Source organism: Rhinopithecus roxellana, chromosome 14 (assembly GCF_007565055.1).
Source record: "Rhinopithecus roxellana isolate Shanxi Qingling chromosome 14, ASM756505v1, whole genome shotgun sequence".
Lineage (NCBI taxonomy): Eukaryota > Metazoa > Chordata > Mammalia > Primates > Cercopithecidae > Rhinopithecus > Rhinopithecus roxellana.
In genome coordinates this window covers 119,035,628-119,053,178 of record NC_044562.1, presented here as the reverse complement: position 1 = coordinate 119,053,178, position 17,551 = coordinate 119,035,628, and the positions used below count along the sequence as shown (strand labels likewise).

General features: G+C 36.4%; 1 protein-coding gene across 13 annotated transcripts in view; it reads left to right on the top strand.

Moving 5' to 3' along the window:
• PRPF40A (pre-mRNA processing factor 40 homolog A) overlaps window positions 1–17,404 on the top strand; it is a 68,548-nt gene extending 51,144 nt beyond the window's left edge. For 8 of the 13 annotated variants that reach the window (XM_030916865.1, XM_030916864.1, XM_010372891.2 and 5 more), the window contains 10 exons: window positions 4,809–4,923; window positions 5,093–5,184; window positions 5,283–5,399; window positions 5,913–6,050; window positions 6,391–6,486; window positions 9,764–9,850; window positions 9,951–10,047; window positions 10,132–10,193; window positions 11,094–11,225; window positions 12,688–17,404. In XM_030916865.1, the coding sequence (XP_030772725.1) occupies window positions 4,809–4,923; window positions 5,093–5,184; window positions 5,283–5,399; window positions 5,913–6,050; window positions 6,391–6,486; window positions 9,764–9,850; window positions 9,951–10,047; window positions 10,132–10,193; window positions 11,094–11,225; window positions 12,688–12,780 (1,029 nt within the window). In that variant the 3' untranslated portion in view covers window positions 12,781–17,404. Of the gene's footprint in view, window positions 1–4,808; window positions 4,924–5,080; window positions 5,185–5,282; window positions 5,400–5,912; window positions 6,051–6,390; window positions 6,487–9,763; window positions 9,851–9,950; window positions 10,048–10,131; window positions 10,194–11,093; window positions 11,226–12,687 lie in introns of all 13 variants that reach the window. The other 5 variants (XM_010372892.2, XM_030916863.1, XM_010372890.2 and 2 more) reach the window with 1 other exon arrangement.
• The last annotated feature ends 147 nt before the right edge of the window (window positions 17,405–17,551 follow it).

Below are 17,551 nucleotides of genomic sequence, written 5' to 3'. Positions count from 1 at the left end.
GCCACTGCACTCTAGACTGTGCGAAAGAGCGAGATCCTGTCTCAAAAAAAAAAAATATTATTCCCACTATGCCAGAGGTTACTAACCATCTTAAACGCCATAGCCAGTAGAATGATTTCAGTCCTTATTCAATGAAAACTTAACATTTACTACTCTTGATGGGTTCCTTTATCTTAGTGACTTTCTAGACTATCATATTGTACAACGGTTAAAAACACAAATTGTTTGGCCTTACCTGAAGAATTTGAGTTAGTAAGTCTGGGTTGGAGTCTGAAAATTTACATTTCTAAATTTCCAGGTGGTATCGATACTGTTGGACCGTACTTTGAGAAGCAGTGCCCTAGCGTGTTAACCTTCTCTGCAGAGTTAGGGGTATGCTGCCCCCATTTCACATTTTAACTTCGAAAAAGTTGAAAGAACAGTTCTTTTTAAAGCTAATGATTTAGAAGTTCTGCTCACTTCCTTCATTTGGGTTCAGTTGCTGAGAATTTAGTCACATGGCCACAACTAGCTACACAAAGGAGGCTAGAAAACTTAGCTTTTAGCTAAGCAGCCATGTGCCCAGGAAGAAGGGGAGGACAAAGTTTTAGGAGGGCTATTATACACTCTTCTACAACCTAAGCTTTAATGTCTCTGATGAAGGTTTTGCAGTGGTTTAAAATAAGGAGACGTGTGAAAAAATAATAATACAGTGGAAAATAAGATGGAAATCTGGGTCATAGAAAATATGAGACTATAACGTAAACAATACTGAAGGTGGAGACTATGAGGTGAAATTTTGATGTGAAGGCTACACGGTTCCGCAAATAAGCCTAAATGTGGCTTTGAATCAGATTGCTATGTGTCTGGCATAGTTTCTGATTACTACTAATAAAATTGGTGTTAAGTATGTTGTATTAATATTCTTTCAGATATTCAGCGTGGTAATTTTCCTGTTCTGCTACTTCAAAAGATTTATTTAAGACGTTAGTGAAATGAATTAAAAGAGAAGATTGGCATTAGACAATAAAATATAATTAATGGAGAGCATCTCAGTAATTATGGTTATGATGATGACTATCTTTTTATTTAGTGTTCATTTGCTAATCAGAAAATTCACATCTATGACAAGGAAACTATGACTTTGTTTTTCTTATGTCTTAAAACTGGTATTTGAAGTCAATGTCATCTGGAAAGGATTGATCTGAGGCTTTCAAGGAGAACCAGAGGAATGTATAGTGTCTCAGAAGCCAAGAGTTTGGAGTTTTAAGATAAAGCATGATCCCCAGATGCACAGAATCAGTATCACCTGGGAAGTTATGAAAATGCATATTCTGAAACCTGGGAAATTATGAAAAGGCATATTCTGAAACCCCACGTCAGACTTACAGAATCAGATTCTGGAAATGGGACCTAACAATATGATTTTTTTAAACAGTCCTTCAGATGAGTCTTTGAGAAACCCCTGAGGTAAAGGAATCTATCTAAAGTAATGTTAAGAAATTTTTCTGGAATGAGGACTAAAAGAATACTGTTAAGAGTGGCATTTAAGGTGTTTAGTGGCCATTGGCATGGTAGGGAAAGTTAAAGGTCTGCCAGATAGTCGAAAGGTACCTAGAGGTATAGTTATACCTTTCAGATATACAGTAAGGTGAAATTGAAATAAGCTTGGGGTTAAGAGAAAGGCTTTTCTTGGGTAAGGGAAAACCAGTTAAGAGGGAGAGAATGAAGGAAGAATTGAAAAATAAGGGTGACTCTTACTAAACAAAATCTCGTAAGGTTTGGAATTCAAGCATATATATATGAATACAGTTACACTGAAAGCAGTTTATAAAGGAACAAAAAGAAGGATGAAGATGGAGAAAAATTAATACCGATTAGGATCTAAGACAGTGGTGCTCAACCAGGAAAGATTTTGTGATAGTCACTATTTGTGGGGAACATGCTACTGGCATCTAGTGTGTAGAGGCAAGAGATGCTGCTAAACATCCTGCAATGTGTACAGGACTCAAACATACCCCACCCTCAACCAAGAGAAAGAAAGAAAAAAGAATTACGTCATCCAAGATGTCCTTAGTGCCAAGGGAAGAAGAAACATCAAGCCCAGCCATCTTTGAAGCAACTTGCCTTCCATAATGTAAAAGACAAGGCTTTTTCACCCCTAAAATGGGGCAAGTAAATAGAAGAGAATAAGAATCATACAGTTTTGTCAGAGTGGTTTTCAAACCTGATTTCACATCGGTCATTGAATATTCCAAATATCTGAATATTAATATTGCTTTTAAAAAGTAGTCCTCAGGTGATTCTTTCAGGTTAGGGATCCACTATTGAAATAATTTCAGTGTCACAGTTCTTTGACTTTACCAGACGGATCTCACCAGTCTGGAAGTGTAAGAAACACTAGCAAAACAGGTATGATAGAGTGAGGTAAGTTCTAAGATACTAGAGCATCACTGAAGATGGTTTCCAAACTATTTTAGAGACTCAAAAGAGGGAGCAAGTGAGGAGTCTGGTGAGCACAACAAGGGTGGTTAAGACAAAATTCCATTTATGTTGAAGGGTAAGGTTAGTTGACAAAAGGGTAGATACTGGCAGGGTTTGAGAAAAGAATTTCAGAGTTGCAAGGGAGTGTGGACATATTTAGTCTCGTCTGAAGAGGAGTGAGTGGAGTTGTAAGTGCCTGATGTTACTTTAGGACAGCTCTATCCAATAAAAATGTGAATGCTACAAATGCGATTTTAATTTATTATTTATTTTAATAATTTAACCCAGTATAACCAAATATTATTTTAACACATAATCAGTATTTTTAAAAATTGCTAATATTTGTGTGTAGGGTCCAGCCTCACAGGGTCAGTGGGTTGTTCTCCCCATGTGTGGAGACAAGAGATTGTAGAAATAAAGACACAAGACAAAGATAAAAGGCAGCTGGTCCCAGGGGACCACCACCACCAAGACACGGAGCCCGGTAGTGGCCCCAAATGCCAGGCTGCACTGGTATTTATTGGATACAAGACAAAGGGGCAGGGTAAGGAGTGTGATCCATCTCCAATGATAGGTAAGGTCACGTGGGTCACGTGTCCACTGGACAGGGGACCCTTCCCTGCCTGGCAGCCGAGGCAGAGAGAAAGAAAGGAGAGACAGCTTATGCCATTATTTCTGCGTATCAGAGACTTTTAGTACTTTCACTAATTTGCTACTGCTATCAAGAAGGCAGAGCCAGGTGTACAGGATGGAACATGAAGGTGGACTAGGAGTGTGACCACTGAAGCACAGCATCACAGGGAGACGGTTAGGCCTCCGGATATAACTGCAGGTGGGCCTGACCGATGTCAGGCCTTCCACAAGAGGTGGAGTAGAGTCTTCTCTAAACTCCCCCGGGGAAAGAGAGACTCCCTTTCCCGGTCTGCTAAGTAGCGGCTGTTTTTCCTCGACACTGACGCTACCTACCGCTCGCTAGACCAAGGTCCGCTTGGCAACGGGCGTCTTCCCAGACGCTGGCGTTACCACTAGACCAAGGAGCCCTCTGGTGGCCCTGCCTGGGCATAACAGAAGGTTCGCACTCTTCTGGTCACTTCTCACTGTGTCACCTCAGCTCCTATCACTGTATGGCCTGGTTTTTCCTAGGTTATGATTGTAGAGTGAGGATTATTATGATATTGAAATACAGAGTAATTGCTTCAAACTAATGAATAATGATATTCATATATAATCATATCTGTGATCTATATCTAGTATAACTATTCTTATTTTATATATTTTATTATACTGGAACAGCTCGTGCCCTCAGTCTCTTGCCTCGGCACCTGGGTGGCTTGCTGCCCACATTTGTGGTACTAAATCTTCAAGATCTTGTATGTTTTATACTTAACAGCACATCACAACTCAGACTAGCTACATTTCATGTACCCAGAAGCTATGTTAGGTCAGTGGCTACCTTACTGAACAGTGCAGGTATAGGAATTGTGGCAACAGAATATAGGGTTACAGTTTCTTTTAGTCACATTTGTGTATAGCAGTGGAAGACAGTTTTTCCTGTTGGGGTGGGGTGGGGGGTTGGTATCATCAGGCATTAGATTATCATGAGGACCACACAACCTAGATTGCTGGCATGCTCAGTTCACAATATGGTCCGCAGTCCTATGAGAATCTGATGCCCCCACTGATCTGACAGGAGGCAGAGCTCAGGCGGTAATGCTTGTTCCACCACTCACTCCCTGCTGTGTGGCTCGGTTCCGGTTCTGTGGCCGGGAGTTGGGATCCCCTGATGTACAGGATTAAACTCCCTAAGGATTGGGTTGGAAGCAGAAAGTGTGGAAATTGAAACTAGATATGGGTTTGAATCCTAGGTCTCCAAACTACTTCGGGAAAATTATACATCCTTCGCTTAAGGCCCCTTGTTTTTTAAAAAATAAATAAAAATACCTAGAACACATTAGGCACTATTTTTAAAGACAGAATATACATTTAAGGAAACATGCGTATACGTTCTTTAGCCTCATCATTTGAGGTAGATACCCAATATTTTAAGTTAACTTCTGCCTTTTTTTAAAAGCTAAAAATTAGGTTCTATCTGAACGGGTAGGAAATAGAACCTTAGAAAGATAATGCGGTGTTATAAAAGTTATTTTCTCTAAAGGACAAAATATTTTTCTGCCTAAAGGCAGTTGTTACTTTGCCCAAATAGGAAATATTCTTTATACCCAAGCAGGTTTGGGATAACATTGGTAGAAGAGTTTTAACTATGTCAAAGTTTTTGTGTGTTTTCATGTTAGACTCTTATTTCTCATGTACTTAGATGACTTTTCAAATATAATTTTTCTCCCCAGATATTTTTAGATGAATTACATGAACATGGACAACTACATTCTATGTCATCTTGGATGGAATTGTATCCAACTATTAGTTCTGATATTAGATTCACTAATATGCTTGGTCAGCCTGGTAAGATTATTTTCTTTCCTAATTTACCCTTATAGTAGTAGTTGGAATGGGCCAAATGCAAAGGTGATTATGTTGGGAGAAGGGTGCTTTATTTTTGTTTTTTAAACAAAAAAGTAATTGCAGCTCTTTGGTTAGAGCTAGCTTTTGACTTCTTTAGTTTTTTCATTAGGATCAACTGCACTTGATCTTTTCAAGTTTTATGTTGAGGATCTTAAAGCACGTTATCATGATGAGAAGAAGATAATAAAAGACATTCTAAAGGTAAATAACTATTCTTACCTTTTAACCTATAGTATATCTTAAAAGTACTGTATTCCTTTGATTTATGCATTATTGATACTAAGATTTCTTTTTTTTAGGATAAAGGGTTTGTAGTTGAAGTAAATACCACTTTTGAAGATTTTGTGGCGATAATCAGTTCAACTAAAAGATCAACTACATTAGACGCTGGAAATATCAAATTGGCTTTCAATAGTGTAAGTTATTTTTTATCTTATAAATAACTAGTTTAATAGTATAGTTTTTAATTTATTCAGATAAAAGCAGCTAAGTTGCAGCATATTGGAAACGGAATATGAATAGAATTTTACAGAGTAGTAGCCAGTCTTTCAGGTAAGGTAAAAGAAAAAATTTTATTTAGGTGATGGATTGACATTAAACTTCCTTTGCTCAAATTCACTGTTATTATTATACATAATATGGCCGTTATAAACCAGGCCTTGGGCCACACATGAAATACACCGACACTGACAACAGCTGATGAGCTAAAAACAAAAAACAAAACATTTGCAAAAACCTTATAATGTTTTAAGAAAGTTTACAAATTTGTGCTGGGCCACATTCAAAGCCGTCCTGGGCCACATGTGGCCCATGGGCCACAGGTTGGACAAGCTTATTTTAAGCAATGTGTGATTCCTAAATTAACAGTAAATTATTTCAGCTAATAGTTATTATACTATTATAACTGATTAAGTATGATTTTCTAATAGTTACTAGAAAAGGCAGAAGCCCGTGAACGCGAAAGAGAAAAAGAAGAGGCTCGGAAGATGAAACGAAAAGAGTCTGCTTTTAAGAGTATGTTAAAACAAGCTGCTCCCCCGATAGAATTGGATGCTGTCTGGGAAGATGTATGTATACTTGTTAATTTTTTCTAATGGAATTATTTTCTTTACAATTGAGAAAGAAATTTAAAATATTTTTATTTTTCATTTTATAGCCACAAAAATAAGCTAAATTTATTTGTAGAATATACTAAATATATTTAGAATATAATAAAAGCATTAAATCAGCTGTGAGTCTGTGTTTAGGAATATTTGTAAAGAATGGTTTGGACTTTTGAAGGGAGGAAATAATGGACTTTAAAGGGACTGGTTCATCACAGTTTTCACTTGCTGTTATGATTTATTTTAGATGTATTGGTGTACTTTCTTGGTATTCAAATATTTATTTTATATCTGAATTTTTCAGATCCGTGAGAGATTTGTAAAAGAGCCAGCATTTGAGGACATAACTCTAGAATCTGAAAGAAAACGAATATTTAAAGATTTTATGCATGTGCTTGAGGTAATTTTAGAATTCTCATATATAAAATATATAAAAATATAAACAAATTGAAGAACTTAGAATGATGAAAGTGTTTTACTTAATGTTCACTGCTTTCGTACAAATGTACTTACCTGGGACAGTTAGAAAATGGTTTTTTTCCTATAAAAACTGCTTTTAAGTGAAATAAATTATAAGTTTCCATGGGAATATAAAGATTTGTATGTGAAAACTGTTTTGTATTTTTAGAAAGTTTTAGAAATTGAGCAGTTTGGCAGCCACATGGATTGACTAGTAAACTGAAAACTGAAAAATTTTTCTTGTAAAGAGATAGAAAACAGCTTTTAGGCACATTTGAGATATTATACCACATTAGCTGTGTAGAAAACCCAGAGAGTTTCTGGAATAAATGGTAAGATTTTGTTGAAATAAGCAATGAAACATTTAACATCTCAGGTCACTTTAATAGGTAAGGTTCACTGGGCACGGTGGCTCACGCGTGTAATCCCAGCACTTTGGGAGGCCGAGGTGCATGCTGATCACCAGAGGTCAGGAGTTTGAGACCTGCTGGGCAACATGGCAAAACCCTGTCTCTACTGAAAATACAAAGAAATTAGCAGGGAGTGATGGCGCCTAGCCACTCGGGAGGCTGAGGCAAGAGAATTGCTTGAATCCAGGAGGTGGAGGTGTAGTGAGCCAAGATCATGCCACTGCACTCCAGCCTGGGCAACAGAGTGGGACTCCTTCTCAAAAAAAAAAGTTAAGTAAGAGTATTTTGATGACAGTTTCAGTTAGGCCCTTGTAAGTATGCTGAATTGACCAATAATTATTGAATAATAGTGGGCCAGTGTTCTAATTGCTTTATGTATATTGTATTTAGGAACTTAATCCTTTCAAAAAGCCTATGAAGTTAATAGGTGAACAAACTGAGGCAAAGAGAAGTAAAGTGAGTTCCAGGGTTGGAAGCCAGGCATGTTGACCTTGGTCAGTGCTTTTAACAAGTATGCCATGCTGTCAGTTTTAGAGTAGCTAATACTTCATAAGCTAAAAACTAGTATGTGTTTAATATTATAGTGTTGCATTGTAAATGGGCATAGCAGGTCACTAAATTGACTATTTCCTATTCCTTGATTTCCTATTTCTTGATTTATTGTTCTTGATTAATATAATGTTAACCACCGTTTTTTCTGTAACATGTATTCACATAGGCCCTATATTGTTTCACAGCTGCCTCTAGATGTGGTCCTGTTGTCCTTTTTTTTTAATTCTTTTTTTTTTTTTTAAAGCAGAGTCTCTCTCTGTCATCCACTTCTAGGCCGGAGTGCAGCAGTGCAGTTATGGCTCACTGCAACCTTGAACTGTTGGGTTCAAATGATCCTCCTGAGTAACTGGAACTGCAGTCACGTGCCATCACACTTGGCTTTTTGTGGGTTTTTTTGTTTTTTTTTATAAAGATGGGATCTTGCTATGTTGGGCAGGCTGGCCTCAAGCAAGTCTCCTGCCTTGGCCTCCTGAAGTGCTGTGATTATAGGCATGAGCAACCATGCTGGGCCTCTAGATCTTTTCTGTGCCAAATGTAGTGCAGACCAGAAGCATCTACATTACCTAGAAGCTTCTTAGGAATGCAGAACCTTAGGCCCCATGGGGCAGAAATCCTGCATCTGACTCTTCATTTTAACCAGATTTCCAAGCATTAAAATATACATTTAATTTTGAGAAGCTTTGCTCTAGATAGTGTCTTACCTATTTTCCCCCAGTTCAAGAATCTCCAGATTCTTTCGCGATCTGTACTGGGGATAACGTAGTTAGGTGGTAAATGGATTAAAAATGGTACCATAGGGAAGGGCTGAACACATTCAGATTTTGGGGCCTTAATAATCTGAGGCTTGAGGTATTAAAGAAAGGTAGGTTAGCATTCAGTGAGATCAAAAGGAGACTAGTCCATTCTGAGATCCAGATTTTCCATTTCCACTTCTGTAACTGAGTAGAATTTATTCTCAAAGCCATAGAAATGTTTAGGGGCAAGGAGCTTGTACCGTAGCACCCCCCATCACTGCTAACCTAATAATTGTTTTAATGAGTAGAAATCCCCAAAGACAACATATGGATGTCTAAGGATGTCTTGTTTGAGGAGGAGGAACAAGATAAGGATGTCTTGTTTGAGGCTCCTTGGAGGAAATGAAAGAGGGGTAGTAGATTTTGGATTTATTCTGACATCAACTTGATATGTCTCAATTCAAGGATGGCTTTCAGGTTGTTTTTTATCTTAGTGCTTGGCCTAAGTTGCTGACCAAAGCCAAATTGATCACAGAAACCATGCCTGAATGTCATTGTATTTCACTGTCATTAAAAGCAGACTGCATATTACACTTTTCTTCTAAACCACACCATTCTCATTCTTCTAAAAAACTACTTTTTCAGGCTGGGCACGGTGGCTCACGCCTGTAATCCCAGCATTTTGGGAGGCCAAGGCAGGCGGATCAGGAGGTCAGGCGATCGAGACCATCCTGGCTAACACGGTGAAACCCCGTCTCTACTAAAAATACAAAAAATTAGCTGGGCATGGTGGCAGGCACCTGTAATCCCAGCTACTTGGGAGGCTGAGGCAGGAGAATGGCGTGAATCCGGGAGGCGGAGCTTGCAGTGAGCTGAGATCGTGCCACTGCATTCCAGCCTGGGTGACAGAGTGAGATTCTGTCTTATAAATAAATAAATAAATAAATAAATAAATAAATAAATAACTTTTTCAGCTGGGTGCAGTGGCTCGCATTGCTGTAATCCCACCCCAGCACTTTGAGAGGCCGAGGCGCGTGGATCACCTGAGGTCAGGAGTTCGAGCCCAGCCTGGCCAACATGGTGAAACCCTGTCTCTACCAAAGTAGAAAAATTAACCAGGCGTGGTGTTGCGTGCCTGTAGTCCCAGCTACTTGGGAGGCTGAGGCAGGAGAATTGCTTGAACCTGGGAAGCAGAGGTTGCACTGAGCCAAAATCGTACCACTGCACTCCAGCCTGGGTGATAGAGCGAGACTTTGTCTCAAAACAAAAACAAAAGAAACCTACTTTTTCTACTAATAGTTTTTAACATTGTTTTGTTTAGATGTCTAAATGAGTGGGTATAGAATGGGCAAGAAGGAACAGAAAAAAAATTGAAGTGACAATTCTTTGCAGTTTCAAGGGATTACATTTCTATATATTGTGGAGTTTTACTCTAAGAACTTACTTCCGTGGCTTTTTAAAGATTCTTTACAGTCTGTGTACAGTAAGTATAAATTCTTGAAATTTTTTTTTGTCCCCGTAGCATGAATGTCAGCATCATCATTCAAAGAACAAGAAACATTCTAAGAAATCTAAAAAACATCATAGGAAACGTTCCCGCTCTCGATCGGTAAGGGAATTTATTGTACCAAGAGTATATTAAAGTTATGGCACGATGAGTGTATTAAAGTGTTAGCATTATTATGAATGAAATTATTTGTATTTTTTAGGGGTCAGATTCAGATGATGATGATAGCCATTCAAAGAAAAAAAGACAACGATCAGAGTCTCGTTCTGCTTCAGAACATTCTTCTAGTGCAGAGTCTGGTGAGCATTTCTGTTTATTTGATTAAATCATTTATACTGATATACTCAAATTCTGACATTTTTTTTTCCTTTTATGCTGCTCAGAGAGAAGTTACAAAAAGTCAAAAAAGCATAAGAAGAAAAGTAAGAAGAGGAGACATAAATCTGTAAGCAAGCTTCTAATTTTTACATTTCACCTAGGTGTTCGCCCTTAACTTCCTCAGAGATCATAGAACCTTTTTCTATCTAGTTCTTTGCAGCCCAGGACAGTTCAGGTGGGCACATTGTTGTCGCTCTTAACCTTAATCATCCCTTAAAATCATTTGGTGAGCTTTGAAATAATACACACACCAGTGTTAGGATCCCCATCCCGGTCTTTAAAATTAATCTTCTAGAAAAGAGACTCTTGTACGTGCATGTGTCTCTGTGTATGTATGTATATTTGTGTGTATGTGTAGATTGAAGCTGTTGTTGAGAACCACCTACGCTTGTAGGTCTTAATCTTTGGTGTACATTAGGATCCACCTAAGGAGCTTTTTCAAAATGTGAAGGCCTGGGTATCACCACAAACCTGTTGAGTTACATTTTTTTTTATTTGAATTTGTGTATATTTAATGAAGAGCCATCTATTTAAGCATTAACGTTAAATTTTAAATAATTCCTACTCAGCAATTTCAAGAAAATTTTATTAGTACAGCTGTCTGCCTTATGTGTTAAAGCTAACAGCAGTATCCTAGGTACATGTATAAACCAGTATTATACTGAGTTAGTAGAAAAATGTAATATGTCTCTGTATTTACATAATAGATATTACCACATCTGATGTGGTAGTAAGTCTCCTGAGTGGTATTTTATCCTGTTAGAATATTATCCTTCCCAAGGGAAAGCTGTCCCCCTTGAATCTTGGGTAAATTTTACTTAATCCTTGAGGTTAACAATTCACATTCTCTCTAAGAACACATAAACTGTTATACGTAGATGTTCTTAAGTATTACTTATATAAGAATTACCTATATAAGAATGGTATCTTCATCAAAATGCTAACCTGTTGTTTTCTATTCATTCAGGACTCTCCAGAATCCGATGCTGAGCGAGAGAAGGATAAAAAAGAAAAAGATCGGGAAAGTGAAAAAGACAGAACTAGACAAAGATCAGAATCAAAACACAAATCGCCTAAGAAAAAGACTGGAAAGGATTCTGTAAGTATTTAGAATTGTTTCCTACCTGTATTTTCAAAATGCAAAAATGGATTCTTTGGTTAAACCATGATGGTGTTGAAAGAATAGACTTTTCCAAGTGTGCTACAATTGAAGAAAACAGTGAAAATTCAGTTAACTACATTTCACACACTGTGATAGTTTTTGGTCATGAATGATCCTACATTTGATTCTCCTAAATTTGACATTTTTAAATATAGCATTTTATAACGATAGCCTTAACTCACTAAGAAAGGATATGGTCACTAAGAAGTGCCACTGGACATGTTTTACCTAATTCTCAAATGTTTAAGTGAGAGACTAAATCTGGGATTCTACAGATGTCTGCAGTTGTCACTGTCATTAAATCCTTTGTTTCAAAAAGTAGCAATTCAGTAACTTTTAGGAATAGTGATTTGGGGTGGAGGAAGGGCAAAAAAATAGGAGAGGAGAATATAAGCCAAAGTTAATTATTTCACTAACAGATTACATAATTAGTCGTTTTCAAATATATGTATATATGAATGACAGAACCTAATACAAATACTGTGGGTTTAGCAAGGGTAAATGCCTATGAATCATCACTGGAGAGCATAAGCTATGTAGATAAAACCCTATTAGGGATCTCTGGATATTCTGATTCGTTGGTATAGGGTGGGATTTTTTTAGAGCTGAAACAGGTGAGTTTGAGTCACATAGTAAGTGAAGAGTGAATGCTTCCTTTGTACTTTTTAGCAGCTTATGGTGGGTTAAATGAAATCCCTGGAGTGAAAGAGGACAATATGTGAACTATCCCACTTTTCAAAGGTTGTGTCTCACATACAGTGCAGTTTTATTTTTGTTTGTTCAGCCTAAATCTTGTCCTGCTCATAAGTCTTGTGTATGTATTTGGCACAGAAATTCATACGCTTAAAGCATACTACTTCTGTTTCTGTGATGATACTTCTGGAACCAGGGGGAAGCTACAAAATTAGCAAGGAATAGGCCAGGCGCGGTGGCTCATGCCTGTAATCCTAGCACTTTGGGAAGCCGAGGTGGGCAGATCACGAGGTCAGGAGTCGAGACCAGCCTGGCCAACATGGCAAAACCCCGTCTCTACTAAAAATACAGAAATTAGCTGGGTGTGGTGGCAGACGCTTGTAATCCCAGCTACTCGGGAGGCTGAGGCAGGAGAATTGCTTGAACTGGGAGGCAGAGGTTGCAGTGAGCCGAGATGAGCCTGGGTAACAAGAACAAGACTTGGTCTCCAAAAAAACATTAGCAAGGAATATATTATCTAGGAAATGAATACCTGGCTTCCATTAAATGGAAATATTGTTTCATATTCACACAGTCTTTATACTCTGAAATGTGTTTCTTTGGAAGAGAATTTATATAGATAATTGGATTCTTTTTTCACAGGCTCAGCCCTTAAACTAACTCTTTGTACTGATGTCAACTATAATTGTAATCAATGTCTTTTCAGGGTAATTGGGATACTTCTGGCAGTGAACTGAGTGAAGGGGAATTGGAAAAGCGCAGAAGAACCCTTTTGGAGCAACTGGATGATGATCAATAAATTATACCAAATATATGTTTACAGTATGATTTAAAGTCTGATTCAGACCAGGGACTCTATTTTAAGTTCAACTGAAGTAACACTGGGTTTTAATTATATCACAGGAAAAAAAAAGTGCATTTAAGTATTGTTATCGTGGACTTTATAAAAGCAAAGGAAATTGAAAATAACTTTTGATTCTGTATCAAGAATCATATTTTCATACAGTCATAACTGTCTTTCTGTGACCCTTTCACAGGGCACTGTAGGATGGATTAAAGGTGGCAATTTACTGATAACTGCAGATGTCTCTACTTTGTTCTAAAATCTAAGTCATGAGGTGATTTGATTTACTTTATAGAAGCTGGATTTTGAAGATATAATGAAAAATTTTTTGATAATATAGTAGTACAAAAAAAGCACCAGCAACTGATAAAACTGCTTTTTTGTGCACTACCCAACTGGTTAAAGCCAATGTGATCTTTTATGGTGAAACTCCTAAGAAATAGGTGGTTTTGCTGGAAACTTGGTAGACCCTTAATTATAGTGGTGCTAATGAGCACTACTGTAATATAAAGCCACCATTATTTTTTATCAAACATCTGAATACATTTTACAAAGGCTATTGTGAGGGCATTATTTTGAGCATCTATTTTGAGGTGATGTTTAAAAAAAACTTTAACATCAAATTGTAAATTAATTTAAATATATTGCCTTAAGGACCTACTACTAAAGAATGTGCCACCAGACTTTAAGTGATAGTTGCAATATCCTTGTCTTAAAAAAAAAAAAAAAAAAAAAAAAAAAAAAAAAAACAGTTGACTTAAACATTTTCTTTAACAGTTGTCTTTTTTTTCTAAATTCAGTCTTTCTCTTGCTTTTTTCCCCCGCTATTGAGGAAGTATTTTGCCTTCCCTACTCACTGAGAAGTATTGACTTCGTGGTACACATTCTAAAGCATTTCTGATTTGAATATTTTTGTACATTTTTATCAATTATTAAACCTTCTCTTCTAGTGTGTACTAGTATTTATTTCTACTTAAACTACTCAGCTCTAAAGAAATTGTATGATCATTTTAAAGGTACTAAATCCCTGAAATTTTGCTTCATCTTACCCACACAGCTAGTTTACTTTCCTTTTTTAATATTTAAGAATATATAAATCAGTGCATTTGAGGTCCCTAGATTTGTTTTTCACCTATGAATTTTTTACAGACTATTTTAGAGAGGCAATGGTTTGAAGACAGAATACTCTACATGCTAACTTCTGAAGGTTGGTAATGTAATTTATACTATTTTCCTTCAGTGCAGGAGATTTTTTAAGTAAATAAGTAAATTTTAGCACCTATTCTTTGGTATTATCTGTGTTATTATTTTAATGTGTACACTTGAAGAGATTCTATTTCAAGTTGGGATTTAGAAGAACAAAAAGTTTTTTTTCCTTAATCATCCTAGTGAGTTTTGAAAGTGGACTTGACCAGAATGTGTCTTTCCCATTTTGCCCCCGTTTGAATTAAATATAATGTCTACTTTTTAAAGGCTGAAGGGGTGGGCGAGGGGATTGTTTCTCATTTTGTCTCCCAAGTCATTTTTCTGCTATGAAATATGACCAGGCTTTGTAGGAAGACTCATCTGGAGAAAATGTGAAGTAATCAAATTGCTTGCTTGAGATTAGTCTCCTATTGTATATTAGAGCCAAAACACATAACAACTTTGGCAACAGGGAATTGTCTAGACTCAATTTTCAGAGGTCCCATTGTAGTGAGTTAATACTGCTAATCATGTCAATCACTTGACATGGAAGTCAGTGGCAAATCTTTAAAGTATGCAGTTTATATTGGCAAATATATACTAGTGATGTTTCACAAAAGAATTTTAGAATCTGTAAAAACATTGTTTTAATTACATCCATGAATGATTTCTAAAGTACAGCTTTAAAGTTTTGATTTTTCTATTTAAATAAAAAGCTATTGATGTTTTAGCATGTCCTCAAAATAGATTCCTGTATTTCTTACAGAGATAATCTTACTATAACCGCAAATCCCTACAACACAATATAAAGTTTCCCTGTAGTTCACCCATGAAAATTATTTGACTTAAAAACAACCATAGTAGTAAACAAATTGCAATTCAAAATGCAACATCCTTGCCATAATAGATGTAATTTAAGTGACTGTGATCCTTTGTCTCCCTTTCAGGATCCCATCAAATGGGATTTAGTTGCCAGAAAGATACTTGGCAGTCTGAAGGTACAGGTGATAAGATTTTGTTCTCTGTGAATATTTTTAAACTAATAGGTTATGTTTTTAAATCTTCAGTTTGGTAAAAACTGAAACGTCTTGGAATATTGGTTCTATTAGAGTTAAACATAGTGTGTTTATTTTCAGATAAGGGGAATTTATACTTTTCATTAACGCCTCAGATTCTTAGGAAAATGTTGAGGGTTTATCTTCCCTCAGTGTCATTAATACTAATGAACTATTAGATCAAATTCACTTATACATTTAATATCATACTTACTCAATATCCAGAATTGAAATATTTTTTTCTCCCAGTTCATATTTCTTTGTGGGAAAATTGAATTTGTATGAAAAGTTAGATAATTTAGCTAATCAAGTATGAAGTATACACTCTTCCTAACTGAAGTAAAACAGTGTAATGCTTTTAAATAAAAGCAGTGGTCCCAGCACATTTTTTTCAACGTAGTAGCTGGCATTTTATTATCATTAGCCAGAGTAGCTTGAGCATATAAATTATTGATGTTTTCCAACTTTAAAAGTGCATTTTATGCCTCCCAGTAAATTTGATAATGATTTGTCACAGCTGTTGTCATCTTTTGACTTTTGCTTAACTGGGCCTCATTTCGTACAACTATAATATGAAAAAGGATTGTCCTAAAGTAAGGGAATCAGTTAATGGTAGGATGAAGAAACTGTAAAAACTCCTAGAAAAAAAAAGCTGTGTGCATTTTTCTGGAAAGTTTTTAGTTTCAAACTGTGTAATTCAGTTTTCATTCAATTATGTAATTTGATTATATGCGTTAAAAAACATTTGTCTAAATGTTCCCAGTTTTCTTCTGGTCTTACAGTCAGCTGAGTCCTGGCTATGCAGCCACTCATTTTTGCATCCAGAAGGAGTAACCCTTTATATGAAGATTGGGTTGTGGTTTTTTTTTTTCTTTCTAAAGCTTAGATGCTATATAGGAGAAAACTATTTGTAATCACATAGTACCCAGGGAGGAGTGATGAATGCTTGTTTAAAAAAGGGATATTTAAGTACATTATGTAACTGAAATATAAATTATAAAACTAAAAAACTTCAGCTTTTAAAACTGTTTCTAAGCAAAATGAAGCAAAGTACATTAATTCCTTCTATCTTAAATCTGAGACTCTTTATTTTCCCTTGGGTATATATTTCTCTGAGTATTAGGTAGATTTTAATTCAACCATTCTACATTCTCTACATAAAGTTACACTCATTTTACATGAAAGCAAAATAATGTCTTTACTTTCATGGAACTGTGTTCTAACAGGCTTATAATCTCATTCTGTGCTTTTGGTAACGGCGTATACCAGTCTGATGATTCTTACCATCTTTATTCTTACATTACTCTTCCAATTGTTTCGACTTAACTGGTGGTCATGTAAGTTGCTCGGTGGCAGGGATTTGTCTGGTTCACTTACTGTTATATATCCTTGTGGAATAGGACAGTGCCTGGCACATAATAGGCACTTTGGGAATGAATGTAAAATATTAGTTGAAATATGTATTCATCTGGCATCCATGGTACCCATCATCTGTATTAAAGGGCTTATAAAAGCATCATTGCAATAAACCATACTAACCCATCACTAAAGTCACGGTCATAATTGAAGTGCACCTAAAATAAGGTCTTGTGACTGTACCTTAGCTTTTACTTCAGACATGTCCAAAACTTGTGAGAACATACAATTTGAAGTTGAAAATAATCATTTTGGGCTATTTTTGAATAGGGCTGAAACATGGTGACATGTCAGGCGCTCAGTTTTTTGGAGCCGTCTTTGAGGTGGAAAGTGAGAGATGATTTTGCTGTAATTACCCACACATTCTCCCTAACCCTCCATTTTAAGAAACTTAGGTATAATAGCTTCTCTGCTTTTTAAACTTGCCATATAAAGACTATCAAAACTGTTTTGTGATTCTCAGTAGGATCTAGTTCAAGGCCATCTCAGTGCTAGTGATTGGTAATTGTTAATTTGATGGTAATTACCCTACTTGTAAAGTTGACATTCATACTGGCTAATCCTCCCTGCCCCTAGTCATGGCCAATGAAAACATTGAGTGGCTGGCGAATAGATCAGATTCAAACTAAGCCATTCCTTGATGCTATTCTTCACTACTGTTCCTTAGGGTATCTAAATGTGTTATTTATAAACATTTTTGGGGGCTCCTGCCTGCAAACTTCGGTAGGTGTTGGTCTTCCCTACCTCTACAACTGAGCCAAGGACTTGTTCTGAAAGGTGAGTAATAAGGGAACAAGGTTTCTATTTTCTGTGTTTGTAATTACCAGATTTTCACCTCTGTTTATATATTATTCTGATGTAAAAGAACCTCATAGTTATATAAAATTAGACCTTTTGTAAATAAATATAATTTATTAGAAAAAGTTTCATCTTTTACTAAATTGGATTTGTGTCAGTTTTTTCCTTTAAGCACCACTCAGGCAGCAAGCTCTATACTGTGAGAGTTGCTAGAGGCCCACGTTATGTTTTCTCAGTGTAATTCCTCTTTTTCTTGATAAAAAGACTTAAAA